Below are 22,731 nucleotides of genomic sequence, written 5' to 3'. Positions count from 1 at the left end.
AAGATAGGTTATAGTTCTTAGGATTTAAGTAATAATCAGTTTGTAAGGGAAAAATACCGCGTTTATTTTCAAAGGCTAGGAGGTGTTACAGTAAAATTATCTTGAGTCCTTGTGATTCGATCTGATAGTTTAGGCCGTGGAATTTTAGCGGCAATTAGGCCGGTTAAGAGAGCTCTTTTAGGTGGCTAGTAATTTCGTATAGACGCGGAATATTGCGCGGGAAAAGCAAGGCAAAGGATAATATATTGGTTTCTACCGAGTAATTAAAGCCATAGATTTAAGAAAGCCCGGTATTATTCTTAATTTGTTTTTTTTTATACCATACAGTTTGTCAATTTTAATGTAAGAAAAAAAATAGTAGAGAAAAAAATTAAGAAAATATTTAAAGCTAACTTATTTTTTTTAATAAAATTAAAAATGATTCTTTTGTAAACAGTAGATACTAATATGTGTTGCTAAGTTTGTATAGCTTGGGGGGAAGGTGGTATGAAGTAAGTGTGTGATTCGAAGCGTGTGGTTCAAGGGGATTCAGAGAAACGCAAGAAATGGAAATACTGGATCCAGGTAGGGTGGGCGAGTGTGGGATCGATCCGCCGAGATCCCTGTATGATGACTCCTATTTTGTATATCGTAGAGTAGAGCAATTGTAGTAAAGTCCCCTTTCAATGTTAGTGTGTTGGATTCGATTGGCGGGTTGAGATCCCTAGCCCTGGGAGTCTCTGTGACAGTCGGATGGCCTAATCGTATGCCGAGCAAATGCACACATAACAGAGATGGCGCCCAATATTCTAAAAAAAGCTTTATTGTACCTGATACCACTGTAAAAAAATGGCGACTCAAACATGGCCGTGTTAAACTGTGATATTAGGTTAGTAACTCTGTGCAGTAACATCGACGCACACAGCCATAGAATGCTAGTAGATTTTAAATAGACAAAAGAAAATGTTTTTGACAAATAATATTCTGTGATATTAGTATGCATCCGAACTTTAGAGAGATGGGTTACGAAGTGCGATATTACTATATCAAATATATTATGGGAACGTTTTCTCCACTGTTCTAAGTAGGGTGTAATCAATAGCTTGTAATTCCGAGCTGGAATAAAACAATTTGTATTGAGAATCCTACTGTTAAAATTTGTTTTTGTGAAATAACCCAAATAAATTATAGACAGGAATAAGTACATCGAGTAGCAGCAATAGCGATTTTGATCTGAGAGATGCAAAAATCTTAGTATTGCATATAAAAACCCTGAGCTTTCATTTATGAAATGTAATAGATATGTCATGGGTCCGAAGTTAACAAAGCACTATAATTTATGAGAAGTATAAGAATGTCTAAGGGAAAAGTCATACACCTCATAAAGGGCACTAAAATTATTATTAAAAAAAAAAAAAAAAAAAAAAAAAAAAAATAATAATAATAATAAAAAAATAAATAAATAAAAAAAAACCACACACACACTGCTTCTGAAAATTACACTTCCCCCGTAGATCTATGTTGTAATTATCAAATTTGAAAATTTGTATGTGTAATTGTAATTGAATGTATTTATAAAAAGTATTTGTGTTGCAAATGTTTCATATTTAAAAAAAAAAGGTTAACTGAATTTAAAACTTACTTACAAGAAAAGGTTTCGTCCGAGATTCAATTGATAACAAATGAGAAGATAAATTTTGGGTATAGGTCATGATCTACAATACCCGCAATAGTAAAAGAAATAAGAGAGACAGACCCGAAAATTTTGACCTAAACCGATCGACTTATTTTCCAGAGCAGAGTAAGCAAAGACGAATAGGGTCGGACGAAATGGCGAATGAGGATAGGAACATGAGTGCTTTGCAATTTATCGATCTAGCAGACACGATAATGCGAAGAGATCAGAACACCAATCATGTGCCAACAGTGAGTGATAATTTGAATAATAATGGTCCAACTACTTCCGACTTACATGGACTAGTACAAGATGAAGCAGCGTCTGTCCAGAAGTCATTGGAAGATAAAGTTAAAAAAATGGTCGAAACAGAAATATCTGATGTGAAGAAAATGATAGATTCTTTATCAAAAGGCATGAGAGAACTATCCGACACTGTGCGTAAACAATTAATTGTACCCCCAACGGCTACGGTAGCCTCTAATTCTATTACAAATAGTAATGCTAATCCGACGTCAAACAATAATAATGACGCAGTAAATAGGAATATGCCACCAATTATCCAATTTCCGAGTGCTAGTCAAACTCCATTATCAGATCAATTTACTGGCCCGATAACGAATACGTTTAGAGTGGAACCACTAGGAATACGAGTTGATAAACTTGGTTTAAATTTCAGTGGTGACCCGAAAGGCTTAAGAGTTATGGATTTTATTAAGCGGTTAGAGATCATGCAGGCTCAATATAATATTCCATGGTCTGAAGTGTTGAGGGATTTCGCCTTTCTGGTTTCTGGTCAAGCCAGAGAATGGTATTGGCTGCATAGACAAAGTAATGTTTACACCGATTGGATGGGTCTTAAAGAAGCGCTGATAAGCCAGTATCAAACCCCACAATCCAAATTCGACATACTCAGGGATTTGTTAGAAAGGAAACAAAGGCCAAATGAAAGCATCAATAGTTATTTTCACGAGATGGGAATTTTGCGATCTAGATTACTTCAACCTATTTACGAGTACGAAATGATTAAGATCCTAAGGGGAAATATACGTGAAGATATAAAACGACATGTATATCAGATGACCATTTCGTCGGTTGAACAGCTACGAATAGAATGTATTGAAGCTGAGAGAAATTTCCCTAGGCGCGAAAATAGAGCTGTAACGTTCCCCCAGCGACCTATCCGCCAAGTAAATGAAATATATGATGAAATTTATGAAAAGCATGTAGAAGTACCGGAGGAGAATATTGGTGAAGAGCTGTCAGCTATCCGGATACAAAGCCACATTAGAGTTCCAATTATCTGCTGGAACTGTCGAGAAAAGGGGCATGTTTTTATGGACTGTCCAGTAGAAGTCCGGAAATTGTTCTGCTATAGGTGTGGGAAGCCGGACACAGTAACCCCAAAGTGTCCTGTCTGTCAACAGGGAAACTCCCGAAGGGGTGTGGAAGTGACAGGGGAAACACACCCGTCAGAGAACCCTGTGAATCGGAAGAATTAGCACCCAAAAACGTCCGAATTTTAATAAAAAACAACGATAATATATTTAGAGATAAGAGTAGTGTAGAATCGAAAATTTTTTCTGCAGGTCAGAGGCATTACATTCCATTAGAAAATCGCCAAAGAAATTATGCTAAGGTCAAGGAGAGAATTTTTAACTCAGAGTTTACTGTAATCCCGAAAAAAATTATTGAATTGAGACAAAAATCCAAGAAGTGGCGTGAGCAGCGAAGATATTTGATAGAAACTATTTCGAGAGTGACTGGTATTGCCTCAGATCCCAGAGTTTTCTCGGAAATCAGTATGCAAGGAAAAATCATGAATGGGCTCCTAGACACCGGCGCTTCGGTTACTATGTTAGGGAAAAATTGCCGAGAGATAATAGAAGAACTTGGCATTCCAATTATACCAATGTCCAGCAGGGTAACCACCGCCGGAGGTACACAGTATAATGTTTTAGGGAAAATTAAAGCCATCATAAAATACCAAGAGCAGGAAAAATTTATGACACTGTATCTATGTCCTCAATTGGAACAAGAACTATATCTTGGAATAGACTTCTGGCGAACATTCGAATTAGCCCCTGATGTGATAGGAACTGCTGAAATTAATATAGAAAAAGTTTTCAGGGATATGACTGATACGGGTCCCGACTACAAACTCAACCCTCACGAGTTAACAAATGATCAAGAGAATCGATTAAAATGCATAGTAAAAAAATTCAAGACCTTTGAACAAAATGGGCTAGGTTGTACTAGTTTAGAAAAGCATTCGATTAAGCTCGTGGAAGGTGCGGAACCGGTTAAAGACCGCCACTATCCAATGTCTCCAGCGGTTCAAGCTATCACGTACCAAGAAGTCGATAATATGTTAGCACTTAATGTTATTGAGGAAAGTGAAAGCCCTTGGAGCAATCGTACAACTATCGTACGAAAGCCCGGAAAAAATCGTTTCTGTCTGGATGCTCGAAAGTTAAATAAGCTCACGGTCAAGGACGCATACCCCCTGCAAAACATTGAAGGAATACTAAGTCGCATTGATGAAACTCATTACATTAGCAGTGTGGATCTTAAATATGCGTTCTGGCAAATCGAATTAGACGAAGAAAGCAAGCCGTACACCGCTTTTACGGTCCCAGGTCGTCCATTGTATCAATTCCGTGTGATGCCGTTTGGATTGTGTAATGCTGCACAAAGGTTATGTCGACTGATGGACAAAGTCATTCCCCAACGACTCAAGGAGAATGTCTTTGTGTACCTGGACGACCTGTTGATTATTTCAAGTGATTTCGACGAGCATCTTCGTCTATTGAATGAAGTAGCCGATTGCCTTGACCGAGCGAGTTTAACAATCGGGTTAACCAAGTCAAAATTTTGTTTTCGTCAGTTGAGATATTTGGGATTTATTATTGGAGAAGGCATGTTGCGTACTGACCCCGAAAAAGTAGAAGCAATTCGAAAAATTAGCATTCCCAAAAGTGCTAGGGAAGTGAGAAGTTTTCTGGGTACAGCAGGATGGTACCGAAGATTTATTAAAGACTTCGCGTCACTTTCAGCTCCCCTTACTGATACCCTGAAGAAATCGCCCAAATTCGTAATTACGGAAAAGGCAAAGGAGGCATTTGAAAACTTAAAGAGGGCCTTAACTTCCGCACCGGTGTTACGCCACGCAGATTTTTCCAAACCCTTTTTTATTCAATGTGATGCTTCGGAATATGGCATCGGCGCTGTTCTATTTCAGCTGAATGCCGAAGGACATGAGCATCCGATCGCTTTCTATTCGAAAAAACTCAATAAGTGTCAGAGAAATTATAGCGTGACAGAGAAGGAATGCTTGGCGGCGGTGATGGCTATCAAAACTTTCCGTCCTTACGTGGAGCTAATGGAATTCACCGTGATAACAGATCACGCTAGTTTACAATGGCTGATGAGTCTAAAGGACCTCAGTGGTCGTTTAGCTCGCTGGTCATTGCAACTTCAGGGATTTAACTTCAAAATCGAGCACCGAAAAGGAAAGGAAAATGTTGTCGCCGATATGCTATCCCGCCTACCCAATGCCGACGAAATAGACATGAATCGGGTTTTTGAATTCGAGACCACCGAGTTTGAAAGTGATTCGTACAAACAGCTTAGAGAAATTATAGCAAATAAAAAGGAGAATCTCCCCGATCTAAAGATTGTCGACAATATGGTATTTAAAAGAGATCACAAGTCCTATAACCCAGAAACACAAGAGTTTCAGTGGAAATTGTGGGTCCCAGAGTCTTTGACCCATTCTTTAATAGAGCAAGCCCATGATAAAACTACGTCAGCTCACGGAGGCATATCAAAAACCATTTTTCGTTTAAGAGAAAAATATTACTGGCCTCTAATGGTATCCCAGGTTAGGCAATATGTGTCTAAATGTACTGTTTGCAAAGAGACAAAGCCTACCAATGAAAATACTCAGCCTCAGATCGGAAATGAAGTCGTGACAAATCTTCCCTTCCAGAAACTCTACGTTGACTTCCTCGGGAAATACCCCCGGTCTAAAAGTGGCAACGCCTTTATATTTATAGTGGTGGACCACTTTAGCAAATTTACATTTCTTAAGGCAATGAAAGAGGCAACAGCTTCCAATGTGGTAAAATTTATGGTTGAGGATATATTTCGTAAGTTTGGCGTACCCGAGACGATACATTCCGACAATGGGGCACAGTTCGTATCTAAAACTTTCAAAGACATGATTGAAACATATGGAATCAATCATATCCAAACAGCTCCATATGCTCCGCAGTCTAATGCATCTGAGAGAGTCAATCAATCAGTATTGGCGGCGATTAGGGCATATCTAGAAAATGACCACAGAGATTGGGACCTGTATCTAACAGACATAGAGTGCGCCTTAAGAACATCGATTCATACTGCAACTGGTGTAACGCCATTTTTCGCGCTGTTTGGTCATAGTATGTACACCCATGGTTCAGATTATAAATTAGCTCGGAAGCTCCACTCATTGGCGGACCATGAAATTATACATTTAGATCGTAACGACAAGATGGAACTAATCCGAAATAAAATTAGACAGAATATGCATCAGGCTTATCAACAAAGCGCAAAAAGGTATAACGCAAGGGCTCGTACGATTATTTTCTCTCCGGGTCAAGAGGTATATAAAAGAAACTATGTTCTTAGCGATTTTGGGAAAAATTTTAATGCTAAGTTTGCCCGGAAATTTACGAAGTGTCGTATAGTAAAGCCCATAGGAAATAATATGTATTCTCTCGAAGATCTAAATGGAAAGGCGATTGGAATCTGTCATGCAAAAGATCTTAAAAGATAAGTGGAAAAGAAAGTCTTTTCAATCCCCTTTCCCAATTCAATTTTTATAAAAAGAATTCTAAAATAACTCTCAAAAACTATTTCACATTTGTTACCAATTCTATATCACATTTATCATGGTTATGGTTTAATTCAAAATCGAATGAATCAAAACAAAACATAGAAAATGTGTCTGAGGAAACTAAATACGATAGTAAAATCACCTTCGTACTGAATTCATTCGTATTAAGGTTCAAAAATATCAGCTGATCTGTTCCCCTAATTGGGTAATTCAAGTTAATCAGACTCTAGTTTCGCGTTTATCACAGCTGTCTAATTTCTTTTACAAAATATTCTACGCGACATATAAATTTAAAAAAAATGTACTTAAACACCCCCGGTGGCGATAAAAATAGCACAATCTGGTTTATTCCGGCATAAATTAATGAAAGATTCCCATACATAAAAAGCGAACATACATAAAACTACATTCTACCAGACAATCACGTAGACACCACGATTATGGTATTTGTTTACCTATCAATCACATCAGCATATACCGCATACAAAATCCGTTCTTCGGCAACCACGACGACAAGACAGGCATAGGCACAAATATTTCCGCATGCAAAATGTTTCACCACCTATTAAGGAATGAAAGTTATTAAATGTTCAAAACAAACGAAAAAGTACCGCAATACATTGCTAGGGCTATGCCCGCTTTCTGTCAAAATACTTCAAAATTGTATGCGACAAAATGTTTTGATAATTGTTATTTTTTGAATGCGTTATTGAACGCACGGATTTTTTTTCAAAAAATGTGATCAAAACTGTTTAATCCTTCAATTCCAGGACAAAACAGGGTAATATTTTGAACGCCGGCCACGCAGTGTTCGTTTTTCCAAACATTGACCTTGAAAATATTTTTTTTTATTTTCAAAACAAATAATACACAATAATGACAGAAGTCGGGCACACTTGGAAAAAAAAATTGTAATCAGCTTTTAGCTCTACCTTACCTTTTTATTGTACCATGATTTCAATAATTTGATCAAATTATTTGTGTATCAAAGTACGTATAGATTCCAACTTTGAAGATTATATCCATAACCAAGAAGAATGTGTGAAATTTTGATGGAATCGGAGAATTTTTCATTGAGAGCTGGTGGGTATTACCAGTGTAGATCCGCCGGAGAGGACAAATATATTCCAACTCCACACAAGGTCTTGGGTTGATAGAATTATTGGGTTGTTCCGGATGTTTACCTTTTTGTAGTGAAGGTCCCAAAGGAGTGGGTCGATAAATCCCATCCGTTCCTCTGAGCTTGTCTTAGTAGAAATACTGAATGCGGGATTTTATAAATAACCGAATGCGTATTGTAAAATTTATGAGCGTTTTTGATCTTCCCAAATGTTGACCTGTTATAGGGGAATTACCAGCGAGTTTCCCGGACTCGGAACTCGATCGATGTTTGGTAGTGACACGATATTTTCAGGGTGTCGGATCGAGAATTATCAGGCGAACCAGCAAGACATGTTTCACAGATCTGATGGACAGATTAGAAAAATAAATTAATTTATGTGGTTCTATTTCGATGGGGGATATTTACCAGCATGAGGGGGAGGGCTTTGACCAGCCTGCTGTTCGGAGCTTATGCCCGGCATGAGACCTTCAGGGAGTGGGATGTCCCCACGTAAATGAGTAATGCGGCCGTGCACATCACCTCCGTCCTCGATTTTCTGGCCGAAGTTGAAGTTTTGTTGCAGGCCGTTCACATGCGGCGCAAAAAGGCAACAAATATATGGGGCCGTGTTTTTTGGCAAAACCTGTCCACAACCACCGCAGAAATTATCCCAATTCTGTTGGTAGTGCATCCCATAATTGGTCCTCAAATGGATTTGCTCAGTTTTCCTGGGTTTTTAGTGAGGATGGTGAGGATGCTTCGAGATTTCAATTTGCTTGTAATTTCTGCGGGGTGTGTAGTCCGGGTGGCGATGGGATCAAAATGCCGGAAATGGTTTGTTAGGGTTCGCTACGTACGAAATTAGGCTCGAACAGGGTTGAGTAAAAGAGTATTATAAAGGTAGTAAATGACAGGGTGACTCAGGCTAAGAAGTGACTAGGCAGCCCTATGATTGCTGAGTAGGTGGGAACCTACTATAAATATGATAAAAATTTTGTTTAGACACAATTTGAATGAATGATTATGAAAAAAAAAAGCGGCACGTTGAAATAAAAATTTAAGAAATATCAGAAGAATAGAAAAACAAAAGATTTCGAGAGAAATAATTAAAATGTTTTTGCTGATGTCTCGCTGCCGTATAAGGTTAAAGGAAATTGGCGTTGTTTGGGGTAATTGGCGAGTTGGTAACGTAAGTGAAAAGGGTTGGGCGAATAGTTAGACAGCCGTTGATTTTTAAATGAGAGACTCAGGGGTGAGGTGAAATGAGAATTCACAATAAAAAAAAAAAATGGCTATTGACAGTTGAAAAGAAAAAGGAATGAAAATTGAAAATGGTTCAGGAAAATGGTGTTTCGTGGAAAATGAGCGTCTGGCGGGATTCACTGAGAAGAGGGGTATAAAAGGCTGCGAGCATAAGAAAAGCCAAAGTTGAGAATAAGACGTTACCGGTGAAACTTAGCTAGAGAGCAGTGAAGAAGTGGAAAAATTTAATTTGTGTGTTGCGATTTTTTTTTATTGTGTAAGTAGTTTGTAACAGTGGTTTGTTGAGTATTGTGTTGTTATATGTGATGTGTGTTGCTCCAACAGGAATATTCCGGTGGTGTATCAAGCCTTTTTTGGAAGCACCGAAAATTGTCCGGTTTTGGTCAGCACAACGGCGGGAAATTGCCTTTTCTTTTTGGTAACGCAAGGTAGTGGCAAGTTGTCCACAGGAAAAAAAAGCCAAAAAAGTTACATTGAGGGTGTGGAGATTTGAATTGTAAACTGGCCAGCTGCAACTTTGAGCTTTTTGCTGTGCCGGTTATTGATCCCGCCCAGAACGCCGGCATTGTAAAAGGACCAGTCAACAAGTCCAGCTTCATTTGAGGGTTTGCCTGGCGTTCAAAATCTGTTTCCTCCGGAAAGAAGCGTAAACTGGAAGGAGAGATAAGAAGAATTAATCAATAACGTTATAAATCACTGCTCAGGTAAAAGGTGTCTTACCGTTGTGTTGTCCTTGATATATATATTTATATATATGTGACGTCCATAAAATTTGCTGTCTCCTTTTTTGGAACTAAAAGAAAAGAAAAAAAAAAGAGTTAATAATCATAAATTTCGAGAAAAAAAAAATATAATATTCAGTATAAAGATTTAGTAATAAGATAGGTTATAGTTCTTAGGATTTAAGTAATAATCAGTTTGTAAGGGAAAAATACCGCGTTTATTTTCAAAGGCTAGGAGGTGTTACAGTAAAATTATCTTGAGTCCTTGTGATTCGATCTGATAGTTTAGGCCGTGGAATTTTAGCGGCAATTAGGCCGGTTAAGAGAGCTCTTTTAGGTGGCTAGTAATTTCGTATAGACGCGGAATATTGCGCGGGAAAAGCAAGGCAAAGGATAATATATTGGTTTCTACCGAGTAATTAAAGCCATAGATTTAAGAAAGCCCGGTATTATTCTTAATTTGTTTTTTTTTATACCATACAGTTTGTCAATTTTAATGTAAGAAAAAAAATAGTAGAGAAAAAAATTAAGAAAATATTTAAAGCTAACTTATTTTTTTTAATAAAATTAAAAATGATTCTTTTGTAAACAGTAGATACTAATATGTGTTGCTAAGTTTGTATAGCTTGGGGGGAAGGTGGTATGAAGTAAGTGTGTGATTCGAAGCGTGTGGTTCAAGGGGATTCAGAGAAACGCAAGAAATGGAAATACTGGATCCAGGTAGGGTGGGCGAGTGTGGGATCGATCCGCCGAGATCCCTGTATGATGACTCCTATTTTGTATATCGTAGAGTAGAGCAATTGTAGTAAAGTCCCCTTTCAATGTTAGTGTGTTGGATTCGATTGGCGGGTTGAGATCCCTAGCCCTGGGAGTCTCTGTGACAGTCGGATGGCCTAATCGTATGCCGAGCAAATGCACACATAACAAACTATGCAATTTGTTGACCCAATGACTTCTTCTATGTTAAAAACCATGTAAATAAAGCAATAACGATTGGTTTCCACTAAATAACATTTTTATTAGTTTGCTTGATATAAGTTACGATAGTTTATGGTAAAACATGTTGAATTTAAAGTTATAAACTTACATCTTAAAAGATCTAGCTATTATAGAATATAGGTATATTGGATGCCAACAAAATCGTTCAATAGTTTTGGCTATATTAACAAACAATTCTAACCAAACCAACGTGTTAAACATGGACAGGTTTTGGGCACCAATGCTTTGGGAATGGGATATGCCGGTGATCGTTAGAATCGTCTCCTACGATATTTACACATGGATACATAGTACATACAATGGGCAAATTGCATACCGCAATTATGTTATTAAAAAAAAAACGCTACGAACAAATAAAGAAATCTAATAGAATTTTATAAGGTACTTCTTCCAAAAATAATCCTAGAAATCCGGTTGTGAACCTCCCGACTGGCCACTCTTATTGCCCCACAACCAGTTAAGTAAGACATTTGGCGCGGCTTGGTTTGCTTGGGCTAAATGAAATAAAAAGTTCAATGTTAACGCTGATCGGTACGAGTATGATATACGACCACTTACTCATGTCTGTACCAGTTAATTCTGACACAGCTGCTGGAGGCATTTTAGCTACATCTTGTTGAAATTTCTCCATCTGACGTATACGTTGTTCTCGCTCCTCCTTTATTACTTTGTCTTTTGCATGACTTACAGTCTGTAGTTGTGATAATCTATGCATGCAAAAAGTAAAGCAACAATTATATACTATATGCGGCGCACATCGATTTCAGATACTCACTTCCGACTTAATTCGTCGTCTGCAGTAGTTTGCGTTGAACCTGCAACTGAGCTACTTGCATTAGTTTCTTGGGGTTTTTGTAGTTGCGACGTCGAAATACTTTCTGGGGATGACGAAACTAAGAATAGAAATAACTCATTAGGAGACTAAATTACAACTTATTATCAATTTGTTTTGATTTACCATCAGCAGACGCCCCCAGTTGGGCTTTCATTGCTTCCATTTGACGCAGCGTATTGGACAACTTCAGTTGCAACGTGTCTCTTTCTTCCAAGAGAGAAACTAGCTCCAAGGTCATCTCTTCGCAACGCATGTCCCGTTGATGCAACATATATAAGGCCAAGTCTAGTTCGGCTTTGGTTACGGGAGCAACATCGGAAGTAGTTGTCGATTTACGTTTATCCATAACACCAATGTGCGATGAAGTGTCTTGTAGTTTGAATGGATCATATTGTGCCGCCAAACGAGCATATTCTGCCGAACGTATTGCTAGCTGTTCCTTAAGAGTCACAATTTCCACTTCTTGTGACTCCAAAGCTCTCTGCATCTGCTCCATTAAGGCTTCGACGCCAGCATCGTTATCCTTGGTTCTGATGCGTACCGGAGTGCCATCGTGCGAAGCCTCAGCGGATGTGGTACCAGAGGCTGAGGTCGACTCTGATCCTGGAGTAGACGATGATGTTGTTTCTACCGAAACTAGCTGTTGAACCGGTTCGATAGTTTGGTTCGATTTTAATGCTGTGATTTCAGCACGTAATCGTTCCTCTTGGGCTTTGAAGTCTTCTTCTCGTTGTGCTAAATGGTCCTGCCACATTTTTGCAATTTCCCCACAACGCTGTTCTACGACCGATTGCCATTGAGCATTAAGTGCTTCAAAATTTACGCCCGTTTCCGTATTGTTTTCACCATTTTTCTGTAAAGCTTCGACAGTCTTCCGTAACTCCAGAATTTCCACATTCTTGGTATCCAATTCTAACGTAAGAACTTTCATTTTGTCCTCTTGTTGTAGGCTTTCTAAAACATGATTGTTTAGCACCTGTAGTTCCTCCTCCATCTGTTTCTTTTCGGCCAACAAAGCCGTGACTTGTTTTTCCAAATCCTTCTCCTTTGCAGTAACATCAGTTGGCGCTTCTTTCTTGGATTGCATTTCTTTGGTCAATTGCAGTGACAGGTTATTTTGCAATTCGTGTTTATCCTCCTCCAGATCTTTTACTTGAAGCTTTAGCATTTGGATTTCTTGGTTTTTCGTTAATATTTCCAAAACAAGTTTTTCAGTCTGATCTTCGTTCATAAGATCGCTGATGCGCTGCTTTAGATGCAGTATTTCAGATTCTTTTTCCTGCAATTGCACCGATAGTTCATCGCCACTTAGTCCACCGATATGTTTTTGTTTAAGTTGCTCATTTTCAGTTTGAAGAGCTTGTAGTTTATCTTCCAACGTGAGCCGTTCTTCGTCAAGTTGAGACGTTCTAGTCTTAAGTGTCTCAATTTCCTTGCGAAGGTTTTGTACCAGCTCTTCCAGTTGCTGTTTATCCAGTCGTATTTGTTCCAACTCTGGACTCACCACATCCAATGGTTTGTGTATAGCATCGTCCAACTGTTTTTCTTTTTGTTCCTTCAGCGATGCCAACTCTGCTTCCAAGTCAATCAAACTCTGTTTGGTGTTGTTGAGAGTTTCTCTTAAATTGATAACTTCTTTCTGAAGATTATCCAATTCAGAATTTAGCCGCAATTCATTGGTTTGAGAGAGCAACAGAACTTCCGCTTGAGTTGCGAAATCATTAGAGAGCTTTTTATTGGAATCAAGGAGCGTGTTATATGCTTCTTGAAGGTTTTGTAGTTCAATCTTAAGATTGTTAAGCTGTGTTGTTTCATCGTTTGTGGCTGCGTTTTCTTCTAAGAAAGACAATTTTTGGCGCAAGGACTCTATTGTTTGCTCTGCTCGTTGTGAATTGCATTTTTCCTCTTCCAACAAAGCCTGCAATTCCTGCCGGTCACCGTTTACATCCTGGATCTCCATAGTTAAAGACTTTATTTTCGCTTGCAAATCTAAATCGGCAATTGTAGGAGGAGCAGTAGCAGATTCCCCCTCCTCCGAAGGCTGTTTCGGTTGTTCACCGGTGTTATCTGTTCCCCAATCATCGAGGGTTTGCAATTTCTGCTGCAATTCCCTAATGCGAGCTTGGTACATTTGAACCTCCATATCTTGCCGTTCTTTCATTTCGGCCATTCGTTCATTGCCCGAGGTCAACACATCAATTCGTTTCAATAATTTTTCTTTCTCAACCTGGAATTGTTCTTGCTGTTTATGTTGTTCTTCCAATTTAGCTTCCAATGTTTTGATTTGTCCCTTCATTTCTTCTTGAATAGCCGCATCCAAATCATCAAACATCGATGGACCAGATTCTATTGAAGACGACTTACGGAAAGCAGATGAGTTTACAGACGTTTGAAGTTCATCAATCTTGACCTTGTACTCCTTAAGCTTCTTCATTAGTTTACCGGATTTTACGTGCAGTTCCTTTTTATGTTCTTCGCTGCGTTCAAGAGCAAGTTGTAGTTCTTGCAAGCGTTCATTTAATTCTTGGTTTTGAATTTCCAGTTGTTGTTCTCTAGGCACTAAAGAGGCTGATGCTGGAGAAGCGCCAGTCATGGCAATGGATTGTTTAGCAAAATGTTCTGCTTCAGCTGCTGCCTCATTTTCCCAGCCATCTCCACCCCAATCGTCTCCTCCAATATCAAGAACTGAAATCGGAGCATTACGTTTTTCTTCCGGATGACAATCACGCACCTTCTTTGGTACAATAATTTCCTCTACTACTGGCTCTGCAGATACCTCGGGTATAACAAAAGGATTGAAATCTTGAGATTGATTAGAATTTCCGAAGAACATATCTAGAGTGGGTTGAATGGCTGGATCGGGTACTATTTGATTTTCTAAAGAATGCATCGTCCTCTTCAAATGCAATTCATCAAGTCGCTCGCGCTCTTCACGACGCAATTTTTCCAGTTCTTCATCCTTCCGTTTAAGCAACTCATCCAACTGGGCGATTTGCTGTCGTACGGCTCTGAGTTCCTTCTGTTCTGCAGCTAGCTTCGTTGAGAGCTCGTCTTGAATATTTGCCATTTCTGTCTTGGCTTGTTGAAGGAGTAGTTCCCTTTCGAGCACACGACTCTCCAGTTCCCGTAAACGATCTTCATACTCTGTATCCTTTTGATTGCGCATTACCAATTTTTGTTCCAAATCTTGCGCATGCTTTTCCAAATCTGACACATTACGTTGAAGATCCTCAATTGTTGGTTGCTCCAATGGCTCTGATGGCTGGTTTGCACTGTTTTGACTTTGAATAATGTCATCAAAAGGCGAACGCACTGTCGATTCCAAAGTGAAGAACATGGGTGGAGCCGGTATTACATCGCTGGATTGTTGGTCAACTGTTGATGTTGAATTCACGCTCTGCAATGTTTGTAGACTTGCTACTTCGTGCTGATGTTCATTAACTTGTCGCTGCATTTCATGGTTGGCTTCGAGTAGAGTATTGAATTCAGCTTGAAGTGTGTTAAGATCTTGTTGGAGGCGACCAATCAATGAATTCTTTTCGTTTATTTCCTGTGTTAAACGTTCATATTCATGATTTTCGGATGCTGCATTGCTGGCTTGGGTAGTTAGGCCGAAAGCCAGTGCGATAGGATCGACCTGATTGGCGTTGGTGTTAGCAGAAGCTGTGGCCGCAGCCATTTGTAGCTGTAAATTCTGTCTTTGATAATTTTCTATTAACGCCTCTTTTTCAGCCAGCAAATCTGTGAGACGTTTATTTTCTGTTTCAATGAATACCTGATCGTCAGTTTGATTCTGCCCCACTTGCATTCTGAGAGTGTCTAACTCGGCTATCTGATTTCGCAATCCTTGCAATTCAGTCTCATGATTCGACGACAATGTTTCGATCTGATGTCGTAAGTTCTCAATTTCGGTCTTATCTTGCATCGATTGCATGCGCAACTCTTGTAAGTCGTACAGATCCTGCTGGGAGTTTTCGCTTTGCATTCTTAACCACGAAGTTTCACGCTCCAGTTCAGACTTGGCTTGTTCCAAAGTATTGAGATTTTCCTGGAGACGCAGAATTTCATTTTGGTGGTCGGCGCATTCGTCTGTTAGTCTTTCGAGTTTCTCAGAGATTTCACGCTTCTCTTCATTTACTTGTTGCAACTGATCATTTAACTCACACTCCAGTTCATCCAATTCTGTAGCTTTAGATGCCAGCTTTCCATCATAAACGGCCTTTTGACGTTCAAATTCAGATTCGGCTTTCGAAAGTTGTTCTCGCAAATGTGACAATTCCTCCTCGAATCCATTGGTACTTTGCTCCTTAAATTCAGCAAAATCTTTCTCCAGTTGAAGATATCTGGCTTGAAGTTCGCTGTTATCGTCTTGAAGTTTGCGCAAATTCTCTTCCATTTCCTCTTTTTCACTTTGTGACTCGATGAGGCGTTGAGCTATTACTTCATCGTGTTCGGAGAGCATGTTCAGACGATAGATCAGCTCGTCTTCGGTCTTGGCGTGTTCTTCGGAACTGGATTGTAATTGAGCATCCATTAGGTTTACTTTACGCTCCATTGAAGTTCTACGCTCTTCAAAACATGCTACGCATTCCTGCAAGCGACCAATTTTTTCTTTGAAATTAGCGTTTTCCTGTTCCAACGACTCGATGTAGGACATGTCTTCCTGAAGTTTGGCTTGTATGCCATCATGAAGTGTTTCCAAGCGTGTTATGGTTTGTTGGAAATTAGCCTTTTCTGTATTGTATTTGTCATTAAGTTGATTATACGCTTCCTGCAGCGCTTCGAATTCCGACTTAAAAGACTGGCTGCTTTGATTTGCAGCCCCCACAACTTCTTCCTCTGGCATTGCAGACAGTTTATCCTGCAATTCCTTAAGTTGCGTCTGTAGACGTTGTATTTGTCCATTGCGTTCTTTGATGACAGCTTTGGACTTTTCAAACTTGAGGGATTTGGCTTTCAGTTCTTCAGACACTTCTTTAAGGCGCTGTTCCTGTGTTGTAAGCTCGTTGTTAAGCTTTGTAATTTCGTCTGCCTCTGTCTGGTGATTTTCTTTCATTTCATTAATTATTTGAACATACTCATTGTTCTTCTCAGTCAGTGTGGAAATATGATTTTCCAGAAGTTTATTTTTTTCAGCCAGGTCTTTCGACAGTTTCTCGTAATTTCTGTTATCACCAGCGTTGTTGGGGATGTCTCTTTGTAGTTCTAAAGCCATTATAGATTGCCTCAGTTCGCTGATTTCTTGAACTTTCAGTGCCAGATTTTCTTGGGTGCACAGAAGTTCCTCGCGGACTTGATCACTCTCCGCCATCTGGCTTTCTAGCTTTGTGATTGTGTTCTTTGCAGTATGTAATTCCAGTCGTAAACTTTCAGTTTCACCAGAATCACCCCAATCCGAGACATCATTCCTAGCTGCATCTAACTCGCTTTGGAGCTTGGCATTCATTTGAGTGTTCTCTGTTAATTGACTTTCCAGTTTTGTGATTATATTTTTGGCAGTATGTAACTCTAGGCGCAAATTTTCAACTTCACCATTATCGCCCCAATCGGAAGTCAATTGTCTTGCGGCTTCCAATTCACTTTCTAACTTGGCAATAGTTCTTTGTGCCTCCTGTGTTTCGAGTCGTAAATCTTCAAGTTCAATTTGAGTGAGCAATTGTTCCTGTTTCAGTTGTTCCAGTTCTTCTGAAAGATCAGGTGAGACAGTTGGCCGGGATTTAATGTGCTGCATCTCTTTTATGGATGATTCCTTTTCATCTATGGCTAATTGCAATTGCCGTACTTCCTGTTCCAAGGCATTTCTAATCTTGGTAAGATCAAACAGCTCTTCTTCCTTTAATGCAAGTTTGTGGCTGGTAGCCTCATATTCTTGTTTGCTAGCATCAAGTTGTTGCATTAAATTTACATTGGCATTCCTGAGATCTTCAAGCTCTTTATTATCGTGCTTTTCACTCTGAATTTCTTTGAGCTTATTTTCAAATTCTTGAACTTGAAGAGCTTTTTTCTTTAAATTGGCTGCATATTTTTTTAATTTTTCCAATTGCTCTTTGTTGCGCTGTTCCAATTGATCGTGACTGGCCTGTACCTGTGTCAGTTGTTGCAATTGTTCCTGATTGCAATGTTCTAATTGTCCTAGTTGCGCTTTCGTTTGTGATAATTGTTGCAGATGTTGCTTTCGTTCTTCGTCGGTATTTTTCAGTTTTGATTCCAGCTGCTGCATCAACTCCTTGTTGTTATTTACCTCCTCCTGAAGTGCAGCAATCTCATCCTCCTTCTCGATTATTTTAATAGAGTTTTCTTCCATGGTTTTGTATAGGTCAATTATCTGCTGATTTAAGGTATCTATGGTATCCTGCTTGTTTGACAACTCGTTCAGTTGTTCCTGCACCAAATTCTTGTTAATCTTCAACGCATCTTTCAGTTTGTCACATTCACTCTGCAATTCCCGTGTCAATTCCGTTCCGACCAATGAAGAGTTTTGTTTCATTTCAGCCAATTCCCGCTTAAGATCTCGCACTTGCTCCTCATATTGTTGCAATGTCAGGAGCTTCTCGTTCATTTCATGCTCGTGTTCTTTGTAAGCTTCAATCAGCTGTTGTTTTTGTTCACTAACAAGAGTTTGCAAAATTTCCATTTCCTGCTCGTAAGTTTCACATTTGGATTCGAGCTGTTTACGCAGTCTGGTCAATTGCTCGACTTGCTGCTCGTGCGCCATTTCCTTGTCATTGATGACGCGATCAAAGTCTTCGGAAAGTTTTCGTAGATTTGCTATCTCATCTGTTAGCTTTGTAATTTCTTCAGTTTTTTCTGACTCAGAAGTACGCGATTCATGCAATTCCCGGGTGATATCTTCAACTCGAGACTGCAACTCTGTCAGTTGTTGTTCAAGGTTTTCATTTTGTTGTACAGCATCCTTGAGTTTGTTTTGTAGGTCATGTTGATCAACACTTTGTTCAGCTGAACGATCAATAGCAGTTTGATTTTCGTTTTGGTCTTCCTGACTTTGGTACCTGGCTTCATCTAACAGTCGACGCAGCTCCATATTTGAGGCCTTCAGTTCCCGATTTTGTGCAGTAAGCTGTTCATATTCCGCTAAAGCTTTACCGTTGGACGCTGTCACAGCCACCACAGTTTCTACGACGGTTACCGTTTCCACGGCACTACTTGCATCTTTGACCTTGACCAACAGTTCACTGAGCTGTGTGTGGGCATTTTCTGCTTCTTTTGCCAGTTTTTTGGAGGCATTAAATTTGGATTTCTTATCATTAGCTTTGCGATAGGCTTCCAGCTCACAATTCAATTTTGACAATGACTTTTCACATTTTTCGAAGAGCGATTCTCCATTCTCAATAGCTGGCACAACCTCCGAGGATTGTTGTAGCGATGTGAGTTCTTGTGATAGCTGATTTTTGTTGGCTTTTGATTCGGCAATTTGAACTGCAAGGGTATTCTTCTCCTTATTGGCGTTGTCGAGTTTAGTTACCAAATCATCCTGCTTCTTTCTGGCAGACTCCAGCTTTGACTCCAAATCATTCTTGTCTTTGGTAAGCTCTTCAATGCGTTGCAACAGCTCGTGGTTTTCGCTTGTCAAATGTTCCATTTTTTCCAATACCTCACGACGTTCATTAGTAAAGAGTTCAATTTTGGACATTAATTCTGAGCTTTCTTCACGTAACTTATTGAGACTTTCCGTTAATTCAGGATTCATTTCAGTTTGGGTTAGCTCATTAACAGAATCCTTGTGCGAAGATATATCAGAGGATTGGCTGGTCTCACCCGTTTCTAAGCGTTTATTAAATTCTTCAAGTTCTTGTTTTTCCTGCTGCGTAAGCCGTTCCACTATTTCTATAGATTCAGCTGAGGAGGACGACTTACTAAGTTTTTCAACTTTATCCATGAGCTCTATGTTTTCGTTTAAATAATGTTCAAGTTTTTTGTCTAGCTCGTCTTTCTGCTGTTTGATTACTTCAATGGATTTGTTGGCAGTGTGCAATGCTTCCTCTTTCTTCTCTAACTCATGCCGCATGAATGCCACCTCTTCCGTCAGGTCCTTGATCTGCTCTTCATATTGTATTTCCGTTAACTCAGACTTAACGCGAGTGCTTTCACCTTGTTTCAATGTCTCAATTTGCTTTTCTTTTTCTTGTAAATTTTCTGAGAGAGTTGTCACTTGTGTCTGGTATTCCTTCAAGATGCTGTCATGTGAACATGATGGAGGTTCCATCTGTGTCAATTGCCATTGTCCTTTCTCATCTTCCAGTTCTGTAATTTTTTGTTGCAACTGTTCTTTCTCCTTGTTCAGCCGCACCACTTCTTCATGAAGATCTGATCCTTTTTTGAGTTTTTCTATTTGTTTTTCGGTCTGTTTACATTTCAGTTTCAATTTTATCATAGCCTTATTGGATTCATCCAGTTTTTGTTTGAGTTGTTGATTTTCCATTTCCAACTCAGTGTTGTCGTTGTCCTGTTGACCAGCTGATCCCGATGTAGAGAAAAGAGGCTTGGCTTTGGCAGAACTTTCAATTTTCTCCTCTAGGACTTTAAAGCTGGCATTCAAAACATTCAGCTCTATGGTCTTTTCCATAAGTTCTTCTTCATTTTTCTTCAGTGTTTCTTGGGCTTTAAGCAACTCTTCCCTCTGTGATTCAATGGTAGCCTCCAAGTGTTCTACTTTTTCCGCTACGGATGATTCTTTTATTTCTTGCTTTTCATGCTCGGATATAGATTGTTGCAGTTTCGTGTTTTCTAATCTCAACTCTCCTATTTCGTCCATTAGCTCTTGGATTTGTTTTGCCATTTCAGCCTTGACTTGGGTGTCTGTATCAGGCTTTGTGGACTCCGAGACTTTTAAACCGTCTGACTCTCTCTGCAATTCATTGTATTTTTCTTCGGAACATTTCAGTTTTTCTTCCAATACAATTACATTCGCCTGCAATTCTTTAACCTGTTCTTCGAGCTGGGTTGTTTTAGATGCTAAATCGCAACGAGCTGTTTCTAAGACATCGTTAATTTCTTGCAGTTCCTTAATACGATTCAATTGGGTCTCAACTTCAGTTTTCAGGAGTTCGTTTTCAGAATTCATATTGGAGGACTCTCCTGACTCTTTTAGACTAAATGCGTTTAGTTGTGCTTTGAGTTCTCTAATTTCCTCTTTCAGTAGATCGGTTTCATAGGAGTCTTGCTCATGATCTCTTTTTACGGACAAAGATTCAACTTCTTGTAACAAACGGGCATTTTCCTTTGACAGGATTTCTACCTTCTTATATAAGTCATTTTTTTCGTTGCTTTCCACGTTTTGATGATCATCAGCCTCAAATAGGTCAGGTTTATAATCCTTTATTAATAATTGCAATCGACCCATTTCCTCTTTGTATGCAGCTTCCTTTTCATCGAATATAGACTGTTGACTGGCTAGCCGCTTTTCCAATTCTTCAATCTTATTCTCGGTATCCTGAATATGGCTACGACTGTTACTATTCTGTTTTTCCTTTTCCAATTGCTTTTCCAGCAGCCGGCATCTATTCTCCAAGAACTTGATACGCTCCTTCTCCAAACTGAAATTTTGCGTTGTAAGGTCTGTGGCTGATTTGTGCCTCTCCCTACTGGTTGGCGTGTATATAAGAAGGTTGAGGTCGGACATTGATTTCCCTAATTCCGAAGTGTTCTCCAAACACTGTTGCGTTGAGTCGAACTTTTCCTTTAGCTGTGAAACCAATTGTTCCAAATGCTGCTTGCTGGAAGCTTTCTGAGCCATTCTAAGCTTATTCTGCTCTAATTGCTGTCGCATTAAGGCAATTTTTTCACTTCCAGGTGTGCTAATCAAATTAGATGATGTGGATGTATTAAGTTTTATTGGTGTAGGATTAGGTGTGGATGTATGACTTGGCAAGGGTGACGCTTGGGAAATGTTCAAGAAACTGGGCTTTTCCTCGTGACCCAAAGAGGCTTCAAGTGAAGTCACTTCTGTCGAGTATGTGGAAACATTTAAGCCCTGTTTTGACTTGGCCTTGGACTTTAAAAGTCTCTCGGCAATGCTTTTGACTTTTTCTTGAGCAGCACTTTTGGATGATCCATGTGCGGCTCCAGATTTTCGTACCAGTTCCTTAAGTGCGGAAATTTTTTCCTAAAGTTTACAACAACATATAAATATTGTTATACTTTTGCATGTATTTGACAATGTACTAACCTGCTGTTGCAGAAAACTTTCCTGCAGATTGCTGATATCTGCCGTCTGTTGTAGGCTTTCGTTCGGTTCGGAGGACATTTTCGTAAATATGAATTTCTATATTTTGCAAATGGAAGCGCACTCTATACAATGTTTATTTGCTATATGGGCCTGAACTTTATTTCGCATTTAAGAGTGAATTCTTCCTTGCGTTTTCTCCTGTTTAATATAGATTCGTAAAAATCGTTTGCTGAACATTGGCTACATGTACTGAAAAAATATTAAATATAAAAAAATGATTTTCTTTAAAAAGAATGCAAAAACAAAGAATACAATGTCCGAATTTTTCGTATTTTTTTAACAAATGACATCAACTTCTTAAATGTCAGAGATATTGTGACGTGTTCATTTTTGTACACTTCTCGTTTTTCATGTTTTCACTGGCAGTTTGAAGGCGATTCCAGACTATTTTGTCACGTTTTTTTAATTTATATAAGTAAAGCACGTAGTGTTTAGTCTATGTTAGGTGTTATTTTCATAGTTTATCAAGTTTTTTTTACCATAATTATAATGAACAAATTTATCAAATATTTTTTTTTTTTTTTTTTTGGACTGTCAATCGAGCTCTCCTATGTTGAAGAGAGCGTTGGCGATCCTCAGGATACAAAAAGCCAGGTTGTACTCCAAATTAAGGTAAATTTGTAGAAAGTCACCTCAAGTCCAATAAGTTTATTTTTCAAAATGATTTGCCAAATTACTCCACTCCAAAGAATTTATTTTCCAAAATGGTTGGTCACTAGTGAAATCGATTACAATCCAATCAGCGTTTATCCCAACATGGATTGCAAAGTCCAGTCCAATGCTTTTATTTTCCAAAATGGTTGGCCACTCTTGAAAACGATTACAAACCAATGAGCGTTTGTTACAAAATGGATTGCCAATATAAATTTTCCGATTACTGCAAATACAGTATAAAAATGGTGTAAAAAGAAAACGATAGTACATAAGTACAAATGTCGAATTGTAGTTCAATTTTGTTTGCTTATTTGATATTGTAATATTAATATGAAAAGGTTTTTAACTCACGACACCTGGTTGAGAGGTAGTTT

At 38.9% G+C, this 22,731-nt stretch overlaps 1 protein-coding gene and 1 long non-coding RNA gene across 2 annotated transcripts; one reads left to right on the top strand and one right to left on the bottom strand.

The window, feature by feature from the left end:
• Positions 1 to 8,533: 8,533 nt before the first annotated feature.
• On the top strand, positions 8,534 to 10,217 carry LOC131802149 (uncharacterized). Its single transcript, XR_009342056.1, has 2 exons — positions 8,534 to 9,157; positions 9,226 to 10,217. It is a non-coding gene; the product is annotated as an uncharacterized LOC131802149 (long non-coding RNA).
• Positions 10,218 to 10,620: 403 nt separating this feature from the next.
• Positions 10,621 to 21,892, bottom strand: LOC101898828 (protein lava lamp). Its single transcript, XM_005183019.4, has 5 exons — positions 21,644 to 21,892; positions 11,581 to 21,580; positions 11,398 to 11,515; positions 11,181 to 11,329; positions 10,621 to 11,116 (listed from the first exon to the last, which is right to left on the bottom strand). Exons 1-5 carry the CDS (start codon positions 21,719 to 21,721, stop codon positions 11,025 to 11,027), a joined length of 10,437 nt encoding a protein of 3,478 aa, XP_005183076.2. The 5' UTR covers positions 21,722 to 21,892; the 3' UTR covers positions 10,621 to 11,024.
• Positions 21,893 to 22,731: the final 839 nt, after the last annotated feature.

This window comes from Musca domestica, unplaced genomic scaffold (assembly GCF_030504385.1).
Source record: "Musca domestica strain aabys unplaced genomic scaffold, Musca_domestica.polishedcontigs.V.1.1 2, whole genome shotgun sequence".
Classification (NCBI taxonomy): domain Eukaryota; kingdom Metazoa; phylum Arthropoda; class Insecta; order Diptera; family Muscidae; genus Musca; species Musca domestica.
Note: the sequence above shows the minus strand (reverse complement) of the source record. Positions and strands in the feature narration are given on the sequence as shown.